The sequence below is a fragment of the Xyrauchen texanus genome, chromosome 29, assembly GCF_025860055.1.
Source record: "Xyrauchen texanus isolate HMW12.3.18 chromosome 29, RBS_HiC_50CHRs, whole genome shotgun sequence".
Classification (NCBI taxonomy): domain Eukaryota; kingdom Metazoa; phylum Chordata; class Actinopteri; order Cypriniformes; family Catostomidae; genus Xyrauchen; species Xyrauchen texanus.
In genome coordinates, this window is record NC_068304.1 from 3,557,691 (window position 1) to 3,573,237 (window position 15,547).

Sequence of the window (15,547 nt, forward strand, 5' to 3'; positions counted from 1 at the left end):
GGACTCACCCCGTCAACGCTCAAAAGTGTATGTGGCAACTATCTGCGTATCACACGCATGAAACCGGCGCCTCTATAGGCAAGCATGATTTAATCATAAAGATCCTTAAAGGAGCAAGACGATTAAACAGACCTCGGCCGGCTACAGTCCCGTATTGGGACTTAACTTTAGCCTTCGAGCCTTTGGACTATGTTTATTTGCGCATGCTCTCCATTAAGACCACACTACTGCTGGCTCTGGCCTCAGTAAAATGGGTATATGACATGCATGCATTGTCAGTCGACAATTCATGTCGAGTTTGGCCTGGTCTTTCAAGAGCCACTGTCAAACCCAGGAAAGGCTATGTACGCATGGTCCTGACCACACCCTTCAAACACAGGTGGTTCACTCTCTGACCTTCTTCCCTCCTCCATAATTCAGATAAGTAACAATCATTGCATTAGTTATGCCCTGTACTAGTGTAACGGGAGCCAGCTGGTAGATAGCAGTGCAGTGTGTAAACCTCACTCTCCTGACCTCAAGAGGTCTCAAGCGACTGATGCTAGAGGCTGTAGCCTTTAGCCTCCTTGTTAGCGCACTCCCACGCCTCCCACGCTGGTTCGAGACCCGTATGGAGCGGGTAGAACAGGAGTGTCACACTGGTGCTACACGCATACGTTGAGCATATCCGCCAGTTCAGACTGTCTGATCAGCTCTTTATATGCTCAAAAGAATGTCCATCTCCAAGCAAAGATTTGTTGATGCAATTATCCTGGCTTATGAGTAGCAGGGTCAGACTTGCCCACACTCAACTACTGACCATGGGCATGGACGAATTTGTGTGACCTTTCAAGACATATTTTGCAGCAGGATGGTCCACTCAAAACACATTTGCAAGGTTTTACAAACTAGATGTAATGTCTCTTTCTTCACAAGTCCTCTCTGTTTAGAACACTTGCTATTCATTGGCCATATAAATATATATATGCGCTGCCATGTTTCCTCTCGGGGAAGTTATGTTGTGTAGTGTGGCGTGATGGGATTCTGTTCCCCACACGCGTTACTACGCAATGTCAAGTGGACTGAGTCGTAAGGGAATGTCTCAGTTACTTACGTAACCACGGTTCCCTGAGACGAAGGGAACGAGACATTGTGAACGCTAGCTGCACTACAAGACTCAAGAGTTCTTGAGGAATGAGCGATGCGCTCCTTGTTCTCAGTCAGAAATTCGGAGGAAATGGTGTCTGTGCACCTGTTCCTATAACGGTCAGTTTTGTGCCAAAACAGGTGGGACTCAAACACCAAAGCCAATATTAGAATATTGCCGTTATTATAGAGATGTTTCAAATAGGTCATGTATGAAGGCACTCCCCATATGCGTTACTACACAATGTCTTGTTCTCTTCGTCTCAGGGAACCGAGGTTATGTACATAACAGAGACATTTGAAACTAATGGTTGAGTGAACAAACCCCGCGCAGGTGCTCTGGAACCCACATAAGCAAGTAAGTTTTGTGTTAATCAACCGAGAGTTCAGGGTTTATGTACCGGTAAGTTAACATTGCTTTCTGGAATACCCCTCAGGACAATTATTAAATTGTTGTCATTTTGAATGTCCATTCTAACAGAGAAGAAAAGAAAATCTAACTATGGTGTTGGTGTAATATAAACATTGATATTATGCTTGACTCTATTAATGACCCATAAAAATGTTCTCTGCCGTTTGAATTTTATTATTTTGAGGTTCAGCAGCATATTAAACATAACAAAGGTTCAAAAGTTACACACGGCCAGCCCCTAAACAATTTACAGAATTATATAGCATTAATAATATACATAATTATAAATAATGTCTCATACCAAGTTACATAAGACACATACGTTTATAATGGCAAAATAAAAGCAACTGAAAATATATTCTTGGCATGAAAAAACTGCATGTATTCTTAACAGAGAAACACTTGAGCTTAGCTGGACTCTTTCAAGTTTTCTATAGCTATTGCTTTTACTATGATGACATCATCATTACCTAAATATAATGATCCTGTATTCATTTGCATCATCTAATTTCAGATCTAAATAATACATTTTAATGTGTAGTGGTTGAATATGAGAGTCCCTAGAGTTATGCACGGAAACACTAATAATTCTTTAGCGGTTACAATGCTGAGAAGCAGCCAACTTAATATTGTACAGTGAAAAGACACAGTGTCACTTACATTCTACTTGTTGTCGAAATTCCACTATATAGAGTACTAGAGTACAAACGAAGAGAAATGTGAGCTAAAACACTGCATAACATACAATTAATGGTTAATATACACTGAATGACAATGAGGCTATGGTTGGCTTTTATATTTTGTGCAGAAAGGCCAATAAGTAGTGAATGAGCTGTCACACTTATCACTTATACATACATACAGATGAAACATTCAAAAGAAGCATACACAAATAAACACCAATAAAAGGAAAGCAAATCTGCTACTCCTCCATTAAGCAGCATCAGGAATTATACTTCAAGAAAAGCATGGTTACTTGTTACTGAAGGCACCAACAAAAATCGTTATATGCGTAAACTGGAAATTAAATACCTAAAGGTGGCTAAATACATATAATATGAAAATTAATACATGCTTTCAAAGAAATATTTAATATTTGTTTCACTGTAAACTTTTGTGGGGTGCATATTTTCATCTACCACTCACAGTACAGAATGTAAATCATGGTAAATAAAAGCAATGCCTCAGCTCTGGTTTTTAAAGGAAATGTAACAACTGAAACATGCATAAGTGTGCAAAACTTAAAAGGAATAGTTCACCCAAAAAGGCCAATTAATTTATAATTTACTCACCCTCATGTAGTCTTGTATGATTTTCTTTCACAAATGCAAACAAAGATATTTTTAAAGGACGTCTCATGATTTTGAGATGGCACGAGTATAAGAATATGATCATTTTTGGGTGAACTATTGCTTTAAAACGCCAGTTCAACTGGTTTAATATATAGAATTTTTAAAGTTATTTTGCCATAACAGTCTACAAGAAATATCTGCATGGATTTGGTCATAAACCAGGATTTTCTCACAGTGACAAGAATTAGGAGGGTCTAGAGCATTGCACTAATAAACATCATATAAGTCTGCTTTATACCACAAAGCAAACAACCAGTCCAAGGCAAACAAAAAAACACATGGAGAAAGACTCCAGTTATTTAAACAACAGCAGACTAGAAAGTATGCCAAACAAGGCTTTTAAATAAAATTATGTTATTAATGTTTATCTCTATCGGACTTCTTGAATTTCACACACACAAAATTGTAGTAACGTCAGTATTCAGCACACGCCCACGAGCGACTCGAACCTGACCTACTGTATCAAACAAAATACTTTAAGGATCATTAATTGAAATGAAAATAAAGCTAGAGCAGTAAAATAATGACATTGAGGTGATAAAGTGCTATAAATGTCTATCTTCTAAATACCTTTCAATCTGGGCAGATAAGCATTACCTTATTATGGAATAATATCTGAGATTCAAAATTTTTATGAGCATGCGGCATTATCTATGTGCTCTAGATGATGAGGACCATGTTTTAACTCTGCCACCTTTTAGCAACTGCCACCTTGACGGAGCGCTCAGCTATTGGGTTTCTCAGCGTGTGGAAATAGCGCAATGAGCTCCTCACACGTTTGGGTTTCCACAGAGCTAAAGTGAGACTCCATGTTCCAGGCCAAATCCGCTGATAGAAAGTCATCCACCGCTGTCTGGGTCTCATTGCTCGTGTGGAAGAGGTGGCCTAGGCTGTGAAAGGAACTGGAGATGGTCTGGGTTTCGGCACTGCTGAGCCGGACCTGACAATCATGGGTGCAGGGCAGAGGCAGCGGAGCAGGTCTGATGTCAGTCTGCGTCTCCGTGTCGGAGGACTCGGTGCTCATGCTGAAACTAGACTGTCTGAGGATACTGCCGAGGGGCATGTGCCCGCTTGTGTCGAGCAGGAAGTTGAGGTCGGTCTGCGTCTGGGTGTCGAACATCTCGAGCTCAAGATCATTTGGTTGCCCCCGCGTTCCCACGTCGCTGTTGTGTCCATCACCAAGGTTATCGAAGAGCAGGAAGTCAGTCTGTGTCTCGATGTCTAGGAGTTCCAATGTAGTCTCTGAATTCAGGCCGTTCAGGCTGCTTTCTTCCGTTTGAGTCTGAATGTGCGTTGCATTAAGGAACTCCTCGAAATCAAAGTCGATGCCAGTGTGATGTGGTTCGTGCACTGGAACTAAACCTGAAGTGCAGCTGGAAGCTGCCCCGGCCATGCTGTCTGACAGTATTTTCTCCAGGTCACGGAAAAGTATCATGGTCTGTGTTTGGTTGTCTGCTACTGTGTTTTGGTGTAAAAGGTCAGTCTGGGCCCCAAAGCACATGGATGCCCCAGCCTTGTCCTCGAAGAGGCCAGATCCAGAGCTGGTCATGGGATCTTCTAAACTACTATTTCTGAAAGACGCATCAGTCATTGCAGTCTGAGTGGAGACGCTGAGTGTATCAGTATCGAAGAAATCTGTACACATTGCTTGGTCCATCTGACTTTTATCCCCTGGGGCTACCACAGAACACCTTGTCTGTGTTTCTCGAGTAACATTTAAGGACGAGAAACTGAACAAATCTGTCTGTGCCCCAAAGGAAGATGTGGCTCTGATTCGTGATGGTAAGGTCTGGGTTTGCACGCTGATGGGCAGCTGAATCTGAGTGCTTACACTGATGTCTGTCTGAGAGCAAGAAGACACTGAGGCCTCACAGTTGGTGGGAACAGTCACTGGACAGGCATCCGAACCCCTGTTGAGGTATGAGATGTTGGTTTGAATGTTTGTTGAAGTGCTTTTGCTTCTGGATACAATATCGATCATTGGATTGTCAAGATTGTCAAGATTGACCTGTACTCCTGTGCTAATGGTTTCTGGGCCTGATCTAGGTACAGGGAATGTATCTCTGAAAGTCACAGTTTTAGCGTTCAGATCAGGCACCAACGCAACAACTGACGGTTGTAAAAGGTGCACAGTGCTTACGGACCCTTGTGCATCTATGGCCAAGACCAAGGACCTCAAGGCACTGTTTTCTGTGGAGGGGAGGAGAACAGGCAGATGGGCAAGCTGCATGACAGGGAAGTTGACTAGGGCCATTTTGGGCTTGGGAAGCAGGAGCTTCTGGATGTTTCCAGGGTGGTTAGTGATGTGTTGTGCTGTGTCTGGGGCTAGAGAGACTTTCTCAATAGGGACCATTCCCTCCGTTTCATATGTTTGTTTGATGGGTATAGCGTTTGCTGCACTGCTTGACAATCTTTCCATTTTCCTCTTTTTCACTGGTGGATACCTATAAGACAAAATAAATAATGGCTCCTCTTTAGAATTTCAATGAAAATATTAAGTAAAACAGCTTAAAATGGCATATCAATTAGAACTGAAAGACAGAAGGCTACTAATAAATGGCCATACAATTTTCCTTTTCACGTTTTGTTCATTACAAACTTTACCATAATCGTTTACCATTTTAAATCATAGCTACATATTTCTCCACAGCATACACCATGTACCTGTGCTCCTTGGGAACCTCGTGGCCCATCCTGTAGATATGAGACAGCAGTGCTGCTCTACTGGCATAAGGACAACCACATGTACAGCTATACGTCCTCCCACAATCTTCAGCGTGCCTCCGCAGGTCCCATTCTGTGCTGTAGCCATTACTGCACTTTAAACATTTGTGCTTCTTCTCAGCATGCATCTTCATAAAGTGCTACACCATTAGTAAGATTAGAAAACATATTAGTTAACAAATCCATACACGAGTAAACATAACTAAATATAAATTACATAAGTAAATATATAATTAAATATAAATTATGGCTGTCTATTATTTATATTTTTTAAATAAAAGTTAATTACATGAAATCTAGAAAAATGTTCAGAGAAAGGCACCCAAATAAACAATAATCAAAATAATGATTTGTATGCAATACATTTGTTGGTTTATGTACTAATGCGTCAGATGGTCTGATTGTGGTTGTGTTGCATTCCTCTGGTCTTTTGAATCCTGCACATAAATGGTGCATTTTTAGTTTGATGTGTCGAGTTTAACCATTAAAATTAAATTATCAGTGCATAATTTCCGCTGGACTAGACACACACAGGTCTGATTAATGCCAGCCCTGTTCAATCAAATCAACACCTAAATATTATATTTTCAGCTATATTTTCAAGTGGTCTAAAAGATCTCACCCAGTAGCACACTATGCCAAGGCCGAAAGAAATTCCAGAAATTTTGAGGAAAAAGGTGATTGAAATACATCAGTCTGGGAAGGGTTACTAAGCCATTTCAAAGGCTCTGGGACTCCAAAGAACCACAGTGAGAGCCTTTATCTCCAAATGGAGAAAACTTGGCACAGTAGTGAACCTTCCCAGAAGTGGCCGACCTTACAAAATTCCTCCAAGAGCACAGCAACAACTCATCCAGAAGGTCACCAAAAAAATATAAAATTATAATATATATATATAAAATTATAATTATATATATATATATATATATATATATATATATATATATATATATATATGAAAACTGTATTTTGTGTTTACTCAGGTTGCGTCTCTGAACAAGGATGTTGAATCTGATACAATTTTGTATGAAAAATACAGAAAAACAGAAGAAATCAGGATGGGGCAAATACTTTTTCACAGCACTGTATGTAATAAGTGTTATTTATCTTCCTCAAAGCAAGTAATATCTTGGTTATAAATGTTTAAACGAATAACATAATATCAACATGAATAAAGCACGCTATGTCTCTGGTTCTGCTGGCGAAAATCTCCATGATCACAGGCTAAGCAGGTAACTGCCCACAGAGCAGTGCTGAATCACAACTCCTGTAAAAACTTCAACTGCTAAAGGGCCAAAATTTACAATGTGTAGCTATAAATCTCAGCTAATGTTCACATATCGATGCCTCAAAAACATATCGAGAAAATAACGTGCCAATCAATAATTGATGTATCGACATTTTATGACATTCCTACTATATACATTTTACATATCCAAGGTTCTACAAGCTGTCAAATAATATAAATATCTATATTTTTTTAATTACACTAAAGAAACATCAAAGATAGAAACAATGTTTTCCAGGTTGGGTGTTTATGGCAGGTACCTGTTTAACAAGTGAAAATTGAGAAAAGGGTCTGTTTGGTCCTCTTGGGCATCCCTCTATTGGGCAGCAATAGAGCTTCTGTGAATCCTTTATGTTCTTCCTGATTGTAGGGTTGACCAGACCCTCCTGAAGTCATAAAAAACAAAGTGAGAAAAGATTTCAATCATGGTACTTTGTAGGGAAGACATGAGAATTGTGTGAATGGCAGGTAAACCATATAAAAGTTTCTCAGCCATGTCTATTGTGCGCTCATAAAATGTAATTTCTTTGGGTAGGTAACATGCATTCGTTTTTACCTCACAAAATGTGAGTCTCATCAGTGCTCATCTCAACTCTGATCAGTGAGACAGATCACGTTTAATATAACTCAAACTGTAGCAGGTGTGCATGCAATTACCATTATAATTCAAATGCAATCTCTCTAAGGAGCTTAAGGGATATCCTGCGTATCTAGAGAGTGCCATCATAAAACACCCTAATCAGCTTTCAGCTCAGTCTGACTGTATATGAACAGTATGAAATTTATGTAACATTGTGGGGCATAAATAAATTCGGTGTCATTTTTAAACCAAACACAGTCTCTGTTTCTGAATGGGACTGTTTTGCAGTTGTGGGGGTGAAGTGTTCCTCAAACAGAAGGCCATCAGAAAGAATGCACTTCAACTGCACTGCTAAATAATGCATCAGCTCTCCATGCCTGTGCCTCATCCTGTGTTGCAGACTGGGGTTTAGTTACTCTCATTCAACGCACAGTAGAGTTGGCAAGGAGGCTGATAGGAGATATTTAACATCCCCTGGAATGCGCGGTCAGTGTGCCCTCCCTTTATACCAAAGCACATTCAGGAGGTATTTGTTCTCTGTGGTTTGTGATTGTAACTAGAGTTAAACCAATATACTGGTTTCATCGGTGTCGATAGTAGCTTTTTGCACTCTACTTGGGAGTTTTTCAATGCTCTCGGTCACGCCTTCAGCTGGTTCAAGATGCTGCTGCACGGCTTCTGAATGGAACTTGTGTTTCACCTGTGCTGGCTTCTCCTCACTGTTCAAAACAGGATCCAGTTCAAAGTTTTATTTGTTTATTAGGGCTCGCATGGCTTGGCACCGCATTGTATTTCCACCTCTTCTTTCTCAATATCAGACCACAAGGCCACTACAGTCATCAAATAGATTGCAGATGACTGTTGCCAGGTCAAGTATAAATGGAAGGGTGTACAATTTGCCTCTTCATATTAAATCCTCTCCAACTCTTGATGTTTTTAAATCACTTCTTAAAACTAACTCGTTTTCTGTATCATATGAAACGGTGCGACTTAGCATTATTACTCTTATTGTCCTGTGTGTAGGGTTAATTCATCTTTGTCCATTGTGTTTTTATGGTGAAATTTGCAATGCTATATTTATTTTTAAATAGTTTCATCTTAAATCTTTTTTGGTCAACATTTGTTGCTTTAAAAATAAATGTGACTGACTGACAAGAGGAAATGAAGCCTATTTTTATAGTAAATATATGATTTTTTACATTGTTGTCATGACAGTTAAGCACAATTTACCCCCAATTCTCATTTGCAATGTGAAAAAATAAAACAATTAAAACAGTATATTAAAGTGTTAAGTATTTATGCAACACAGTAGCTTTCCCTTGGCACAGCCTTTTACTTGAACTGATTTTAAATTGAAATTGTTTGCATTTACAGCACTGCAGTAGAGGGTCGCGTGAGTAAATGCATTTGTTTTGCGTTGGTTGCGCCGCTGTGCGGTTGAGCTGATGACAGCCTACAGTTTATTTTATTATTAGTTGATTTTTGCTTTCAGAACAACAGCTTACTTGCCTGTTGTAAATAAAGTTACCACTGAGATTAAGATGGAACAAACAGTCCTTAACGTTCCACACACACAAGCCGGCGACTCATATCCACATATATCAAGGTGCACTCAGTCATTGTTTTCCTCATTACGCAATTTTACTCAATGAAATGAGCAGTAATTTTGAAATATATGTATAAAATTGATCACTCACATGAGATGAAGACACCATTGCCTCATTTCCCAATAACGATTGATCTTAAGTGATTAAGAACGTTTTCTACGAGCGATTTTACGAATGTTACGAATGTCATACCAAAAAAGTGCTGTTTGTGGGGTCGAAACACCCTGTTTTCAACAGATTATGGCTTCTTCAAATTCGTAGCATCAGAAAAAGCATAAATGATGATAATTCATGGGTCACCATCATCACGTCTGCTCTATTAGACACATTTGACCCGCAGCTGTTTGTGGATATGAACTTTTTTTTAATGAAGAAATCACGCAAACTCTGATCGCAAACAGCTGTTTTTAATTTCCAAAGTGCTGTCGCTGAGACCGATATGAAGTCAAATATGATCTAACAATGATCTTATCTGATCAAGGCCACCATATACGATGTAACAGGAGGAACGGATCCCGTCTCCACCACTGCAGCACATGGACAGTAGTTTGTGAAAGGATAAGTCAATAAAAATAATGTCATACTGCAAAAATTCTTAGCATTTATTTTGAATGCAGTAAATAATAATGTCCTATCGAAAATGGCTGTTTTTAAGTTTTGATATGGAATATGATCATACTGAAGTAAGAATATTATTATTTATTGTATGTGGGTTAATCATTTAAGCAGTTAAGATATATTGTATGTCTGATGGTAGTTTTCATTTCTAAGTACACAGATTCTTAGGCTTTAGAAGTTAAACACGTGAGGATGTGTATTCATCAACCTGTTACATGTTCGACATTAGGGTTGGGCGATGTCCCCTAAATTGGCAGTTGACGATGTTGACAGTAAAACATCGCGATGGACGATGATATCATCGGTGGGGTGGGGTGGGGCAGGGGGATGGGGGTTGGGGTGGATTATATAATTTCATATAATTTTCAAAAATTATAAGAAAAATAATAATTTCGTTATTTTACTAACCCAACTAATGACTCATCGGCGCTTTATCAGTAGGTTGCACGACACGTGAAGCATTTTTTTTTTTTAGCTTTCACTTAAGAAGAGTTGTGCACTTTTTATTTTAATATATATCTTTACATAAATACTATTTTCCACTTAAAAACTATAATTTCGTTATTTTACTCACTGATGAGCAAAAGGTCGAGGCAGAAATGACCATGTACCTGCAGGAAATGGCCATTGATGGGGAAGAGGACCCGCTGACTTGGTGAAAACGAATCGACAAAAGGTTTCCGCTCATGGCAAGATTAGCACGGAAATATCTGTGCATATGTGCTACCAGTACTCCATCAGAGCTGGTCTTCAGCATACACTGTACACGGGTAGTGTAGTTACTCCAATCCGCAGCTTATTAAAACCAGATAAAGTGAATATGTTTGTATTTCTGGCCAGAAACATCGAAATTTAAACATGGTCTATGGTGAAAGATATTAGACTTCTTTACGCATTTTTCGCCATCCGTTGCGGAGCTATTCGATTTTGCATATTATTTTTTAAACGTTCATTTGTGTAGTTCATATGACCACTTTACAATATTTCAATAACATAATTTATTTTGTAGCCTGTGCTGAAGTTAATTGTGCTGCTAATTATAAGTGAAATGTTAATGCCGAGTTTCGGTCTGAGTGTTGTTCCTGTTTTCTTGTTCTTTATTTGTTGTTCTTCTATGTTTTAATAAATGTGTGTTATTCATATTCACCTTGTTTCTTTCATTTGATTTGATATTATGGATTTATGGCCAAGGAAATTTTTCTTTAAAAGTATTAACCAGACAAAAGTTATTTGACGTTCGCTGGTCTGGGTTTATCTTAAACTGCTGCTTCAGTGTATACAAGAGCTATGTGACAATGAGCAAGATTTTCTGAGACACTACAACTACTAATAATTCATTAATAAAGGCTATTTTCTTGTATCCTACAACATAACATATTTTAATCTAAATGTACAGTGTAAGACATGCAAAAAAAAGACAAGAAGCTAACAATGTCCAGATCAATATTTGTGTAGCCTGCCTGACACGGTATTTTCACAGACTAACACGTCACGTCTCTTTTAAATACTGTAATATATGCCATAGCATATATGCATTAGTTATATTCTCAATTTAGTTTACAGAGCAATCCCTGCAAAGTTTTTAGGTTAACTATAGAAGAGACTAGGATTAGTGAGTCACACTAGCAAGACTCGCAAAAGGGGGCGTGGCATCACGATGGTGGCTCTACATCGTGATGTTGGTCAGCCATCACGATGGACGATGACAACCCTATTCGACATAATCATTCAGGCTCATTGAACCAAGTTTAAACTTGTTTTGTTGATATTTCAGAAAATAACCCACATAATTTCTTAACAGTAAACCATTTATAATAACTTTCATTAACATTAACAGACATTGGGGGCCTGGGAATCTCAGCAAGTATTGACACTGACTAGCACCCCTGGTGTCGCAAGTTCAAATCCAGGGTGTGTGCAGTGACTCCAGCCAGGTCTCATGGGTAGAGTCACATGGGGTAACCTCCTCGTAGTCGTGATTAGGGGTTTTGCTCTCAGTGAGGCACATGGTAAGTTGAGCTTACGTGAGTAAGTTGAGGAGTTTAACATGAGCATGCTGGGAGACTCCGCGGTGTCATGCACAACGAGCCACGTGATAAAATGTGTGGATTGACTGTCTCAGAAGTGGAGGCAACTGAGACTTGTCCTCCACCACCCGGATTGAGGTGAGTAACCGCGCCACCACGAGCACATGCCAAGTAGTGGGAATTGGGCATTCAAATAAAAACACAAAAAAACATTAAGAGACATTATTACATTCTATAAAGCTTAAAAGATTATTGAAACTGCAGCGCTGCCCATTTCCACCATCTGCAGCTCGAAAGAAATCTGAAGCGCAGTTTCCCGCTGTGTGGGAGTTATTTCATCTATAGGTATTGAAATTGTATTATGTGTAATTTTTGTGATTGTCCTGCAGTGGTCTAAATAAATCTGTCCTTACAATGTTCTTAGCGCTGTGCGATTACTCCAGAGCACTTGTTAATCTACAAGCATTTTCAAGTACTACTTAAGTTATGTTTTTGGGAAACTGGCCACAAAAATAAGATGCATCGTAAGATGGATTCTACGATCTACTTAGGCTTAAGATGCTTTTGGGAAACAAGGCTACTATTAGTAAACTTATAAAAAAATATATATATTCTGCATGGACAGGGTCTGTCTCTCTAAAGGAAAATAATGTATTTTTTGCTATGTCATAAAAGTTGCAGACCACTGCTGTACGTTATTTATTATTTACATTATGTACATATGGAAGCCTATCATACACAATTTTATAGGCATAAAACGCAACACTCAAATGTATACAATTGTTGAGGACCCCTTTATTAAAGAGTTGCTACTGTAATTAACACTGTTATAACAATATGTTTTATTTTATTTAGCACAAGGGACGCAAATGACACACAATAGACTGGAAATGCACGAAATCAAATCTCAGGTAAATTCAGACTCTTTATATACAGGGAAACACCTGGAACAACCAGAAAGACTGAAGAGGAAATGAACGAGCACTTGGTGTTCCTGACAGGTTGTGTAAAGGTTGTACCTTGACTCTGTGAGACTTGACCAGATGCATGTTGAGTGCTGGAGTGTTGGGCAGGATCTTCCCGCATCCTTCCACAGTGCAGAGGATGTTGGTGCGCACTTCTTTGGTCAGTTCAGTTATGGAGGGTTTAATGAGCTCCCTGTCCAGTGCGGGCGGCTGCTCGCTGCATTTTTGCTGCCTGATGGTTCGGTTGTTATTGTTAGCTGCAAAGGCAGCCATGATTCTACGCACCACAGCACAGCACACGCTACAAACACTTCCGGATGTGCAACCAAGACAGCCCGCCCATTAACTTCCTGGAGACGTCGCATAGCAACCAGCATACGCCCACATGAGCGCAGCAGTCTGATTATGATATTAAATCAGTACTTTTCAAAATGATATTTTAATCCATAAATATATAGAATATATTAATTTCATGAATGCCATGTTTGTCTTCTGACACCTCACGAGGAATAGTGGCTGTTTTGAGAGAAATCCATAACCATCTTCACTATCAACCTGTGTCAGAGTTGAGTTATTCTCTAACATTTATGAATTCTGGAATGAAAATATGAAATAGTCAACATATAATACATATGTAGGTCCAATGCATGTGAATGGTGACCAGAACTCTGAAGTCCCAAATATCACATAAAGGCATCATAAAAGTAATCCATACAACTCCAGTGTCTTCTGAAGCGATCCAGTTGGTTTTGGGTGAAAACAAATCAAAATATAACTTTTATTTTCACAGCAAATCTTGCCATTGCAGTCTCTGTCGATGATCATGATTTGTAGCTCGTTTACACGTCCTAGTGCTTGACGCATGTGCAGAGCACTAGATGGCACTATAGGTTTACAAAATCAAGCTTGAAATCACAATCATCAAGGAGACTGCTGTCAAGATTTATAGTGAAAAAGGAATTATATTTTGGTCTGTTCTCACTGCCCACCATTCACTTGCATTGTATGGACCCACGGAACTGAGATATTCTACAAAAAAAAATCTTCATTTGTGTTCTGCATTAGAAAGTCAAACACATCTGGGATAGCATTTTCATTTTTGGGTGAACTATCCCTTTAAGAATTGTACACCACTGAAATATATATACTGATCAGCCACAACATTAAATCCACCTGCCTAATATTGTGTAGGTCCCCCTTGTGCTGCCAAAACAGCACCACAATCATCCATGCAATTATCTAATCAGCCAATCGTGTGGCAGCAGTGCATAAAATCATGCAGATATGGGTCAGGAGCTTCAATCAACCATCAGAATGGGGAAAAATGTGATCTCATTGATTTGTGCCATGGCTGATAGGCTGGTTTGAGTATTTCTGTAACAGCTGATCTCCTGGGATTTTCTTGCACAACAGTCTCTAGAATTTACTAAAAACACATCCAGTGAGCAGCAGTTCTGTGGATGGAAATGTCTTGATGAGAGGTCAACAGAGAATGGCCAGACTGGTTCAAACTGACAAAGTCTACAGTAACTCAGATAACCACTCTGTACAAGTGTGATGAGAAGAATATTATCTCTGAATGCTATACTGAGATGCGGGTTGGTGCTGTTTTGGCAGCCCGAGGGGTACGTACACAATATTAGGCAGGTGGTTTTAATGTTGATGCTGATTGGTTTATATATACAGTGCATTCATAAAGTATTCAGACCCCTTAATTTTTTTCAATTTGTTATGTTGCAGCCTTATGCTAAAATCAATCTACACTCCATACCCCATAATGACAATGCAAAAACAAGATTTTTGATACTTTGCAAATTTATAAAAAATAAAAACTGAAATATCACACTGACATAAGTATTCAGACCCTTAACTCAGTACTTAGTTGAAGCACTTTTGGCAGTGATTACAGCCTTAAGTGTTTCTTAGTATGATGTGACAAGCTTTGCACACCTGGATTTGTGGATTTTATGCCATTCTTCTCTGCAGATCCTCTCAAGCTCTGTCAGGTTGGTTCTCTCCAGGGATGTTCGATTTGGTTCAAGTCCGGTCTCTGGTTGGGCCACTCAAGGGCATTCAAAGAGTTGTCCCTAAGCCACTCTTGCATTGTCTTGGCTGTGTGCTTTGGGTCATTGTCCTGTTGGAAGGTGAACCTTTGGCCCAGTCTGAGGTCCTTAGTGCTCTGGACCAGGTTTTCATTAAGGATATTTCTGCATTTTGCTGTGTTCAGTTTTCCTTCAACTCTGACCAGTCCCCCACTACATGCCATTGAAAAACTCCCACACAGCATGATGCTACTACCACCATGCTTCACCGTTGGGATGGTTTTGCGCAAGTTATGAGTGGTGCCTGGTTTCCTCCAGATATGATGCTTTGAATTGAGGCCAAACAGTTAAATCTTCATTTCAACAGATCAGATAATCTGGATTCTATCAGTCTGAGAGTCCTTTAGGTGCTTTTTGGCAAATTCCAAGTGGGCTTTCATGTCTTGCACTAAGGAGAGGCTTCCGTCTGGAAACTCTGCAATAAATCCCAGATCAGTGCAGTGTTGTAGTGATGTTGTCCTTCTGAAAGTTTCTCCTATCTCCACACATGATCTCTGGAGCTGAACCTGAGTGACCATAAAGTTCTTGTTCACCTCTCTAACCAAGGCCCTTCTCCCCCAATTGCTCAGTTTGGCTATAGCTCTAGGAAGTTTGTTCCAAACTTCTTCCATTTAAGTATTATGGGGGCCACTGTACTCTTGGGAAACTTCAATGCAGCCAAAAAGTTTTTTGTAGCCTTCCCCAGAATTAAGGGGTCTGAATAATTTATGAATGCAGTGTGTGTATATATATATACACACATAGATA

At 39.4% G+C, this 15,547-nt stretch overlaps 1 protein-coding gene across 1 annotated transcript; it reads right to left on the bottom strand.

Annotated features, from left to right (window-relative positions):
- Nucleotides 1-1,700: 1,700 nt before the first annotated feature.
- Nucleotides 1,701-13,001, bottom strand: atmin (ATM interactor). The gene is made up of 4 exons (XM_052097480.1): nt 12,753-13,001; nt 7,162-7,287; nt 5,554-5,753; nt 1,701-5,333 (listed from the first exon to the last, which is right to left on the bottom strand). Exons 1-4 carry the CDS (start codon nt 12,969-12,971, stop codon nt 3,614-3,616), a joined length of 2,265 nt encoding a protein of 754 aa, XP_051953440.1. The 5' UTR covers nt 12,972-13,001; the 3' UTR covers nt 1,701-3,613.
- Between the last annotated feature and the right edge of the window lie 2,546 nt (nt 13,002-15,547).